Source organism: Rana temporaria, chromosome 6 (genome assembly GCF_905171775.1).
Source record: "Rana temporaria chromosome 6, aRanTem1.1, whole genome shotgun sequence".
In the NCBI taxonomy this organism is placed as follows: Eukaryota; Metazoa; Chordata; class Amphibia; order Anura; family Ranidae; genus Rana; species Rana temporaria.
The window spans coordinates 87501-100075 of NC_053494.1; the positions used below are offsets into that span (position 1 = coordinate 87501).

Genomic DNA, 12575 nt, shown 5'->3' on the forward strand with positions numbered 1-12575 from the left:
TCTTCTCACTCTGGTGTCTCTGTCAGAAAGACAGTCCAGCAGTTTCTCCAGCAGAGTTGCTGAAACCGATTCGCCATGACGTGCCAGATTACCGAGCAGTGTACAGGCCGCAGTCTTCATCTCCGTCTGTGGGGTCTGGAGAAGAGCGCACAGAAGAGGGTCCCAGTCCTCTAACATGGTTTGCACTAGGTGGAGGTTGGCCGGAGAGGCTCGGATCAAATGACTCAAGAGGGTCAGGAGCTGAATGACGACATTGTCCAGTCCGGAGTGCAAGGCTCGCCCCAACCAGGAGGTGGCATCATCAGAAGACAGGACATAGATGGCAAATTCTGAGAGAAAGGTATTTTCCATTAGCACCAACCGGCAAATCAGACACAACGGCATCTCCACCAAGTCTGCGGGAAGTCTGGTGCATGCCTGCAAAGTACAAACAGATATGTGAGAAGGACCTCAGCGGCACGGGTTCAAACCATCCCCCACAATTCGCCATGTCAGCCGGCACCATATCCCCAACCATTCGCCATGTCAGCCGGCACCATATCCCCAACCATTCGCCATGTCAGCCGGCACCATATCCCCAACCATTCGCCATGTCAGCCGGCACCATATCCCCAACAATTCACCATGTCAGCCGGCACCATATCCCCAACAATTCGCCATGTCAGCCGGCACCATATCCCCAACAATTCGCCATGTCAGCCGGCACCATATCCCCAACAATTCGCCATGTCAGCCGGCACCATATCCCCCACAATTCGCCATGTCAGCCGGCACCATATCCCCAACCATTCGCCATGTCAGCCGTCACCATATCCCCAACAATTCGCCATGTCAGCCGGCACCATATCCCCAACAATTCGCCATGTCAGCCGTCACCATATCCCCAACCATTCGCCATGTCAGCCGGCACCATATCCCCAACAATTCGCCATGTCAGCCGGCACCATATCCCCAACAATTCGCCATGTCAGCCGGCACCATATCCCCAACAATTCGCCATGTCAGCCGGCACCATATCCCCAACAATTCGCCATGTCAGCCGGCACCATATCCCCAACAATTCGCCATGTCAGCCGGCACCATATCCCCAACAATTCGCCATGTCAGCCGGCACCATATCCCCAACAATTCACCATGTCAGCCGGCACCATATCCCCAACAATTCGCCATGTCAGCCGGCACCATATCCCCAACAATTCACCATGTCAGCCGGCACCATATCCCCAACAATTCGCCATGTCAGCCGGCACCATATCCCCAACAATTCGCCATGTCAGCCGGCACCATATCCCCAACAATTTGCCATGTCAGCCGGCACCATATCCCCAACAATTCGCCATGTCAGCCGGCACCATATCCCCAACAATTCGCCATGTCAGCCGGCACCATATCCCCAACAATTCGCCATGTCAGCCGGCACCATATCCCCAACAATTCGCCATGTCAGCCGGCACCATATCCCCAACAATTCGCCATGTCAGCCGGCACCATATCCCCAACAATTCACCATGTCAGCCGGCACCATATCCCCAACAATTCGCCATGTCAGCCGGCACCATATCCCCAACAATTCGCCATGTCAGCCGGCACCATATCCCCAACAATTCGCCATGTCAGCCGGCACCATATCCCCAACAATTCGCCATGTCAGCCGGCACCATATCCCCAACAATTCGCCATGTCAGCCGGCACCATATCCCCAACAAATTGGCAACTGTGACAGGAGTGACTTTGGGTGGGGGGATTGTGGACCCCGGCTTACCTTGGAGAGCTCTGGAAACTCCTTGTCCGGCACCCCCGATCCTCCTATGTGTAAGTGATCCGTTGTCTATTAGGGGTACAGAGTGACCGAGAACCCCAATCCGGGCTGCACTAGCCTGACTCGGCGTACAGCAACACCCGACTCGGCGTACAGCAACACCCGACTCGGCGTACAGCAACACCCGACTCGGCGTACAGCAACACCCGACTCGGCGTACAGCAACACCCGACTCGGCGTACAGCAACACCCGACTCGGCGTACAGCAACACCCGACTCGGCGTACAGCAACACCCGACTCGGCGTACAGCAACACCCGACTCGGCGTACAGCAACACCCGACTCGGCGTACAGCAACACCCGACTCGGCGTACAGCAACACCCGACTCGGCGTACAGCAACACCGGACTCGGCGTACAACAACACCGGACTCGGCGTACAACAACACCGGACTCGGCGTACAGCAACACCCGACTCGGCGTACACCAACACCCGACTCGGCGTACACCAACACCCGACTCGGCGTACACCAACACCGGACTCGGCGTACAACAACACCGGACTCGGCGTACAACAACACCGGACTCGGCGTACAACAACACCGGACTCGGCGTACAACAACACCGGACTCGGCGTACAGCAACACCCGACTCGGCGTACAGCAACACCCGACTCGGCGTACAGCAACACCCGACTCGGCGTACAGCAACACCCGACTCGGCGTACAGCAACACCCGACTCGGCGTACAGCAACACCCGACTCGGCGTACAGCAACACCGGACTCGGCGTACAACAACACCGGACTCGGCGTACAACAACACCGGACTCGGCGTACAACAACACCGGACTCGGCGTACAGCAACACCCGACTCGGCGTACACCAACACCCGACTCGGCGTACACCAACACCGGACTCGGCGTACAGCAACACCGGACTCGGCGTACAACAACACCGGACTCGGCGTACAACAACACCGGACTCGGCGTACAACAACACCGGACTCGGCGTACAGCAACACCCGACTCGGCGTACACCAACACCCGACTCGGCGTACACCAACACCGGACTCGGCGTACAGCAACACCGGACTCGGCGTACAACAACACCGGACTCGGCGTACAACAACACCGGACTCGGCGTACAACAACACCGGACTCGGCGTACAGCAACACCCGACTCGGCGTACAGCAACACCGGACTCGGCGTACAGCAACACCGGACTCGGCGTACAACAACACCGGACTCGGCGTACAACAACACCGGACTCGGCGTACAGCAACACCGGACTCGGCGTACAACAACACCGGACTCGGCGTACAACAACACCGGACTCGGCGTACAACAACACCGGACTCGGCGTACAGCAACACCGGACTCGGCGTACAACAACACCGGACTCGGCGTACAGCAACACCGGACTCGGCGTACAACACCGGACTCGGCGTACAACAACACCCGACTCGGCGTACAACAACACCCGACTCGGCGTACAACAACACCGGACTCGGCGTACAACAACACCGGACTCGGCGTACAACAACACCGGACTCGGCGTACAGCAACACCGGACTCGGCGTACAACACCGGACTCGGCATACAACAACACCGGACTCGGCGTACAACAACACCGGACTCGGCGTACAACAACACCGGACTCGGCGTACAACACCGGACTCGGCGTACAACAACACCCGACTCGGCGTACAACAACACCCGACTCGGCGTACAGCAACACCGGACTCGGCGTACAACAACACCGGACTCGGCGTACAACACCGGACTCGGCGTACAACAACACCCGACTCGGCGTACAACAACACCCGACTCGGCGTACAACAACACCCGACTCGGCGTACAGCAACACCGGACTCGGCGTACAACAACACCGGACTCGGCATGTCATGTTCCCCCGGGTTCTACATGTCTGCTTTGTGATGAAGGAATGGTAAATAATTCCACCTTTCGGCGAGTCTCAGACCATTGCTAGAAAGTTGGGGGTGGGGGGTTGTTCTGTGTTTATTGTGCCTGTATCCCATTGTTCTATTCCTTCTGTCTGCCTTGGGAGCAACCTATTATGGGATGTGTATGTCTATGTGGATTAGCTGCTAGAAAGGGGGGGGATTCCTCCAGCAGCCCCCCCTAAAGACTGTCTACTGCTGGAAAGTTGAATATACCTGAGCATTAAGTTACTGGAGGAGGTAAAGTTTACCCCCCCCCCCCGTGTCACATTCCTATGTTTTAACCCTACACGGATGTCTGGACTGGGGGGGGGGGGCTGAGGAACCTTGGATCATGCTGGTACCGGGTAAGGGAAACGTATATGGCGGGCATACTTCTCTTGAGTACGGAGCCCGTCACATCAGCCGGCTCCATATTCCCAACAATCGGCCATGTCAGCCGGCACCTTATTCTCAGGGCAGATACAGGTAAGGGTCACAAGAAGAGTACTGGCCCTGGAACATGTACAGCACTGAATACATTCATGTGATGAGCCCAACCCTCTCCAATCATCATCTGGAGATGGGGGGGGAGGGTGTAGACCAGCCAGAGATGGGGGAGGGTGTAGACCAGCCAGAGATGGGGGAGGGGGGTGTAGACCAGCCAGAGATGGGGGAGGGGGGTGTAGACCAGCCATTCTCAACTAGGGTTCCTCCAGAGGTTGCTATGGGTTGAGTTGAGGCCGACTGACCCCCCCAATTGATGGGGTCTGTAATGGGAGTCACTTTTGGCCACAGATTGAGACAGGAAATAATGGACATATCTTGAATTGTTTTAGCGTGGCCAGTAATCCACAATATATTCTTTAATGTCTAGAAGAATATTACAAGTTGTTCATTCTGAACACAACAGGTCAATAGAGTTGTGAAGGATATGCTTCAGTTAATTCTCCCTGCTAGTAATGCTGTGTATGTAAAGGGTAATTGATCTAGTGTGTGTGTGTGAAGGAGACCTGTGTTTACTGTGATTAGATAAGGGGCTCATGTTAATTATTCTGATTGCTTCATTGTGGTAATTACCTCTTCTATATGCGGGGCCAAGCTGTCTAGATAACGTATTCTGTTACAACTAGTAATTACCTTCACTGATGTCATTATCTAAAGAAATGTGTCTTCAGAGTCGGCGCCGAAGTGTCTGCCTATAATCTGTATGGAAGCCCCAGTGTGTGTGGAAAGGGGGTGGAGATTTCATTGTTCTTTGATTGAGGATTTAGCTTGTAAACTGTATATATACCTAGCAGCATGCTGCCATTAAAGCGCTCTTGTTCCAGCAGTAAGCTTGGCTCATGTGTGGATTATTGGGGCGATTCCAGGAATATTCCTCCTCGTGGGATATTGGGCGATTCCAGGAATATTCCTCCTCGTGGGATATTGGGTGATCCCAGGAATATTCCTCCTCGTGGGATATTGGGTGATTTTTGTTATGGGAAGAAGGGAATATCTTCCACTACCGTCACAAGAGTGTCTCCTTCAATGTGGAACAGACTGATGAGATGCTAATGAAGTCTAGCTGGCCGTAGTGATGAAAGCTGTGATTGCATTCTATTGTGCCAATTAACCCTCCTCTTGTGTTGGGGTCAGAACCGACCCGTTCTCAGGTTTTGAAGGTCTATAAGTATCACATAAATTTGTTTATTGCATCAAGATTGTTTTACTTTGTCAGGAACCTCCATTTAAACAATGTAATAGAAAAAGAATCCTTTTCACTAAATTATAAAATTCTGTGGTGAAAATGAAGACGTTTATGGTGTTAGTTATAATATAGGATTATAGGACCCTAATAAGTGCCAGAACTCTCTCTCTGCTTAGTAACACTGACAGCCAATCACCTCTCAACCCTGTGAGCTGTAGTTAGGGAGGGGCCTATCTCTTTGCCTGCTTGTCTGCTTCTCTAAATAAAGTAAAGAAACATAGGACCAAATACATTTCTATTCTATTGAGGTTTATTTTACCATTTTTTTAATTTGAATATGAGAGATATGCTATCAAAAGAAAGGTCCAAGGGGTCACACCAAAAATATTGAAACCAATCTTTTCAAGGATAAAGAAGCCTAACAAGGTAACCAAGAGGTAAGAAACAAATTGGATGATAAATAATTGTTCAGAGGGTATTTTATGGCCGATTTAAGACATGGATAGTAACAGAAAGCTAACATAAGAGGAGGGATAAGTCCGCCTCCCAAGAACCTTGAATTGTGTGAAGTTCTATTGATGATAATGTGTGATGTGACGTAACACCCTCTAAAGGTCAGACGTCTGACTCATGTTTACAAAGGAATGTGTATCAGGTGAGAATAGCTAATCGCAGAGTCAGAACGTCTGACTCATATTTACAAAGGAATGTGTATCAGGTGAGAATAGCTAATCGCAGAGTCAGAACGTCTGACTCATGTTTACAAAGGAATGTGTATCAGGTGAGAATAGCTAATCGCAGAGTCAGAACGTCTGACTCATATTTACAAAGGAATGTGTATCAGGTGAGAATAGCTAATCGCAGAGTCAGAACGTCTGACTCATGTTTACAAAGGAATGTGTATCAGGTGAGAATAGCTAATCGCAGAGTCAGAACGTCTGGGGAATGATCAGTAATTAGCTCATCTGAATGTCATTATCTAACGGAATGTGTATTGAGCACCCATTGTGTCATGTTGTGGATGGAGTTGAGTCATTGTCCATATTTGGCTTTTAACTGTATAAAAACCTGAGAGTTTACCATTAAAGTATTCATTCGTTTGGACCCAGAGAACAGAGCTTGTGTCTCGTTATTCTGGGGAATTCTTATGGGTCGTGTCTGCTGGATTGTGGAGTGTCGGATAAGCTGTCTTGGGTTGGAGGAATGGAATATCGTAAACGGTGTTAACCCCTGACCGTTACAGTGCCCTGTGTGGTTCCCGGGCCAACACCACGTGGTAAAGCCAGCAGCATGGGGACAAATCATCTTTACAGAGATCTGGGGGGGGGGGGGACAAGTGTTTTTAATGAAAATTCTATTTCAGTACTTACCACAAGATTCCCCAATACCTTTCCTGGAGTCTTTAAAAGGGACACGTGAATTCTTAGACTGTCGGGTTATACCGCCCCCCACAGGAGAAATGGACACTAACAAAAAAATTGGACATCAGGATAATTCCGCCACCATTTTGTAGTATCAGAGAAGTATCCAGAGCACATCGCAGGAAAGACCAATATGGCCGACAGCAAACTAGCGACTGCCTGAAGCTCAGTCCCTGAAGGGCCCAACACCAGAATGTGGCCTCCGGTGACCCCCAAATATCCACAGAAATGGGGAAGTAGAGAAACAGAAGACGAGGGGGAAGCAGTGCATTCTGGGAAAAGTTTCCCGATGCTAAAAAGAGAAAAAAGCTCCCAGAGTGGCCCTAAGAGGAAAGGGTGGCCCTCTATCCCCATCACTAGAAGGCTGGATGAAGGGCCCCCGGAGTCTCCTTAGGTCTCAAGGTCACCCTTTCCCCCCTCCGGGCCTCAAGGTCACCCTTTTTCCCCCGTCTGGGCCTCAAGGTCACCCTTTCCCCCCCCCGTCTGGGCCTCAAGGTCACCCTTTTTCCCCCCTCCAGGCCTCAAGGTCACCCCTTTTCCCCCGTCCGGGCCTCAAGGTCACCCCTTTTCCCCCTCCAGGCCTCAAGGTCACCCCTTTTCCCCCATCCGGGCCTCAAGGTCACCCTTTTTCCCCCTCCCGGCCTCAAGGTCACCCCTTTTAAAATATTCTTTGCAGGAAGCGGAGACTGCATGGAGGAGGAGACTTCCACGAGCTGCGATTGGATGGAGAGAGATGATGGTTGTGGGTGGGGTTATCCTGGTGACCGTTTCTCCTGTAGGGGGCAGTATAACCCAACAGAATAGAGATTTCTGTATCAGGACTAGAACAAGGTGAATAATAAATGTGGGGTCACCTGTAGGAGGGAAGTGACGATGTGCTGCTGTTGGAGGGACCCCTCTATCTCCCTCATGGTCTCAGGGGGGACGTCCTGGGAAAAGGGGATGCAGAGTAACTGAGAGACGAGACAGACGACATCGGAGAGCGTCCCGGAGACATCCCATCCGTTCACCTGACAGCTGCGGAGAGAGAGGCGGGATCAGACTATAGGGAGGGGCCCCGTACATTACCATCAGAGCCCCTCCCCCCGGACTATAGGGAGGGGCCCGTACATTACCATCAGAGCCCCTCCCCCCGGACTATAGGGAGGGGCCCGTACATTACCATCAGAGCCCCTCCCCCCGGACTATAGGGAGGGGCCCGTACATTACCATCAGAGCCCCTCCCCCCAGACTATAGGGAGGGGCCCGTACATTACCATCAGAGCCCCTTCCCCCGGACTATAGGGAGGGGCCCCGTACATTACCATCAGAGCCCTCCCCCTGGACTATAGGGAGGGGCCCGTACATTATCATCAGAGCCCCCCTGGACTGACTATAGGGAGGGGCCCTGTACATTACCATCAGAGCCCCTCGGGGGCCCCATACACTTCCATCAGAGCCCCCCCTGGACTGACTATAAGGAGGGGCCCCGTACATAACCATCAGAGCCCCTCCCCCAGACTATAGGGAGTGGCCCCGTACATTATCAGAGCCCACCGGACTGACTATAGGGAGGGGCCCGTACATTACCATCAGAGCCCCTCCTGGACTGATTATAGGGAGGGGCCCCGTACATTACCATCAGAGCCCCTCCCCCTGGACTGACTATAGGGAGGGGCCCGTACATTACCATCAGAGCCCCTCCTGGACTGATTATAGGGAGGGGCCCCATACATTACCATCAGAGCCCTCCCCCCGGACTGACTATAGGGAGGGGCTCTGTACATTCCCATCAGGGCCCCTCCCCCCAGACTGACTATAGGGAGGGGCCCCGTACATTACCATCAGAGCCCCTCCTGGACTGACTATAGGGAGGGGCCCGTACATTACCATCAGAGCCCCTCCCCCGGACTGACTATAGGGAGGGGCCCGTACATTACCATCAGAGCCCCCCCCCAGGACTGACTATAGGGAGGGGCTCTGTACATTCCCATCAGACGTGATCCAGAGGGGAGGAGACTTACGCTTCTGTCACATGACCCAGGAAGGCGGGGCTCAGCAGACGATTCAGCACACCAATCACAACACTTTGTGGCTTTCCCAGCAGAAGGAGGAAACTCTCCAGAGACTTCATGGAGATCATGAGCGCCACATGGAGGAAGGTGACCACCCCTGCAATACAAGAAGGCAATATGGGACCCCGAGAGACTCCTCCCACTTTATTCTAATTCAAGGGTCTCTGCTACGCTCCCTGACTCCTCCCACATTATTCCAACTGGAGGATCTCTGCTCTGCTTCCTGACTCCTCCCACATTATTCCAACTGGAGGATCTCTGCTCTGCTTCCTGACTCCTCCCACATTATTCCAACTGGAGGATCTCTGCTGTGGTCACTGGCTCCTCCCACATTATTCCAACTGGAGGATCTCTGCTCTGGTTCCTGACTCCTCCCACATTATTCCAACTGGAGGATCTCTGCTGTGGTCACTGGCTCCTCCCACATTATTCCAACTGGAGGATCTCTGCTCTGGTTCCTGACTCCTCCCACATTATTCCAACTGGAGGATCTCTGCTGTGGTCACTGACTCCTCCCACATTATTCCAACTGGAGGATCTCTGCTGTGGTCACTGACTCCTCCCACATTATTCCAACTAGAGGATCTCTGCTCTGGTTCCTGACTCCTCCCACATTATTCCAACTGGAGGATCTCTGCTCTGGTTCCTGACTCCTCCCACATTATTCCAACTGGAGGATCTCTGCTCTGGTTCCTGACTCCTCCCACATTATTCCAACTGGAGGATCTCTGCTCTGGTTCCTGACTCCTCCCACATTATTCCAACTGGAGGATCTCTGCTGTGGTCACTGGCTCCTCCCACATTATTCCAACTGGAGGATCTCTGCTCTGGTTCCTGACTCCTCCCACATTATTCCAACTGGAGGATCTCTGCTGTGGTCACTGACTCCTCCCACATTATTCCAACTGGAGGATCTCTGCTGTGGTCACTGACTCCTCCCACATTATTCCAACTAGAGGATCTCTGCTCTGGTTCCTGACTCCTCCCACATTATTCCAACTGGAGGATCTCTGCTCTGGTTCCTGACTCCTCCCACATTATTCCAACTGGAGGATCTCTGCTCTGGTTCCTGACTCCTCCCACATTATTTTTTACATTGGAGTGTCTCCCCCCCCCATATTATTCTAATTGGAGTATCTCTGCTTGGTTCCGGACTCCTCCCACATTATTCTAATTTGAGTACCTCTGCCCCTCCCCCTATAACTTACCACGCACAGACAGCAGGCTCCAGTCGGGTGGTTTGCAGTCACTCCCCCGCGGAGTGTCCCCTTCCAGACGCGTTTTGGGGCTTCCAAATCCTAAGAGGAGCCAGACACTGCGCCACAGCAAGGGCCCCTCGTCTGACAGGGTGGCAATCAGCTCCTCATCCTGCAGAGGGCCACAGACAGTTCACAATGCAAAATACTCCAGGGGGGGCACACACAGACACACTGCAAGGTACTCCAGGGGGCCACACACAGACACACTGCAAGGTACTCCAGGGGGCCACACACAGACACACTGCAAGGTACTACAGGGGGCCACAGACACAGGATATTGGGGTACCTGGGTAAGGTGTTGGAGTAGAAGGTGGAAGATCCAGTCATGTAATCCGGACCCCAGAGGAGGGCAGACACTGACCTGAGGAGGAAAGAACGTCACATGAGGACACTGATTCCGCATGTGCATCCCCAGCTACAGGACACCCTGTGATGACACCGATGCCGATCTCATTGCTGGCTTCCTGGTATACAGTGCCTGGAAAAATAGGATTTTTGTACTCGCCGTAAAATCCATTTCTCTTCCGTTCATGGACGGACACAGCAGCCTTTGACCTTAGGGTATTATATCCTTCCTTCCAGGAGAGTTAGGCAGAAAAACATCACTTTAAGTGTTAACACCACTTTTATTACAGCTCCTCCCAGGGGGCGTGGCTCCCCAGGCATAACCCACACTCTGCCTCAGCAGCCCCAGTTCGTAACAAGCAGTACAAACAAAGGAGGGGTGGGTGCTGTGTCCGTCCATGAACTCAGAGAAATGGATTTTACGGTGAGTACAAAAATCCTATTTTCTCTTCCGTTCATGGAAGGACACAGCATCCTTTGACCTTAGGGACGTCCCCAAGCAGTGTCAAAAATTTCGAGCGGTGGGAAAACAACACAGCAAACCAAACTTCACCCCAAACAAAACCGGAGTTACTCAACAGAGAATCTCCAACCATAAACTGCCGCCTGTAACACCCTGCGGCCGAAGGAGGCATCCGAAGACGCACTCACATCCACCTTGTAAGACTTTGAGAAGGTGTGGATCGACGACCAGGTCGCTGCCTTACACACCTGTAACACAGAGGCTTGATGACGGAAAGCCCAAGAGGCACCGATCACCCTGGTCGAATGCGCCGTAACCTGGAAGGGAGGCGCCTGCCCCTTTAGAGCATAGGCCTGGAGCACGACCTGTCTGAACCACCTAGAAATGGTGGCCGACGAGACCACCAGACCCCTCTTAGGACCACTCACCGACACGAACAGTGAGTCCGACTTCCGGAGCGGAGCCGTAGCAGATAAGTACACCTGTAGGGCCCAAACCACGTCCAAGGAATGCAAAGTGGCTTCCTTCGGGTTTTTCGGCCGAGGACATAAGGATGGAAGAACAATGTCCTCATTAATGTGAAAGGCCGAAACAACCTCCGGGAGAAAAGACGGCTGCGGCCGCAGCACCACCTCATCCTCATGGATGACCAAATAGGGAGCCTTGCAGGACAAGGCCGCCAGTTCAGACAGACACCCGTCTGATAGAGGTAATTGCCACCAGAAAAACCACCTTCTGGGACAGAGTCAACAAGGGGATCTTCCGAATGTCCTCAAAGGGAGCGTCTTGAAGCACCGAGAGGACCAAATTCAAGTCCCATGGAGGCAATGGAGGACGCACCGGAGGGGCCACATGCCGGACACCCTGCACAAACGTACGCACCAGAGAGTGCGCCGCCAAGGGACGCTGAAAGTAAACAGAGCCGAAATCTGACCCTTAACCATACTTAAGGCGAGAGTTCACCCTAAAAAATTGTTTTAACATTAGATTGAGGCTCATTTTGTGAAGGGGTATCGGGTGTTTTTTTAAAATTGAAGCCGTACTTACCGTTTTAGAGAGCGATCTTCTCCGCCGCTTCCGGGTATGGGCTTCGGGACTGGGCGTTCCTATTTTGATTGACAGTCTTCCGAAGGTCGCATCCATCGCGTCACGAGTAGCCAAAAGAAGCCAAACGTCGGTGCGGCTCTATACGGCGCCTGCGCACCGACGTTCGGCTACTTTCGGAAAATCGTGACGCGATGGATGCGACCTTCGGAAGACTGTCAAATAGGAACGCCCAGTCCCGAAGACCATACCCGGAAGCGGCGGAGAAGATCGCTCTCTAAAACGTTAAGTACTGCTTCGATTTAAAAAAAACACCCGATTCCCCTTCACAAAACGAGCCTCAATCTAATGTTAGAAATTGTCATTTCCGGGTGAACCTCCACTTTAAGGCGAGAGCCTGGTCCACTCCCCGCTGTAAGAACAGCAGAATCCGGGACATTACGTATGTACAGGGGTGCCACATCATCTCCTCACACAGAGATGTAGGCCTTCCACGTACGATGGTAAATCTTCCGTGAAGTAGACTTTTCCGCACGCAGCATGGTAGAAACCACAGAGCCCGATAGGCCCCGGTCCTTCAGCACCTGGCTCTCAACAG

General features: G+C 52.7%; 1 protein-coding gene across 4 annotated transcripts in view; it reads right to left on the bottom strand.

Annotated features, from left to right (window-relative positions):
* Positions 1 to 12575, bottom strand: part of STK36 (serine/threonine kinase 36) — a 68911-nt gene that overhangs the window by 4678 nt on the left and 51658 nt on the right. For 3 of the 4 annotated variants that reach the window (XM_040355796.1, XM_040355798.1, XM_040355799.1), the window contains 5 exons: positions 10412 to 10486; positions 10075 to 10234; positions 8816 to 8963; positions 7667 to 7829; positions 1 to 417 (listed from right to left, as the gene is read on the bottom strand). The exon at positions 1 to 417 is cut by the window's left edge and continues 300 nt beyond it. In XM_040355796.1, coding sequence (XP_040211730.1) covers positions 1 to 417; positions 7667 to 7829; positions 8816 to 8963; positions 10075 to 10234; positions 10412 to 10486 — 963 coding nt within the window. The remainder of the gene's footprint in view (positions 418 to 7666; positions 7830 to 8815; positions 8964 to 10074; positions 10235 to 10411; positions 10487 to 12575) is intronic. The other variant, XM_040355797.1, reaches the window with a different exon arrangement.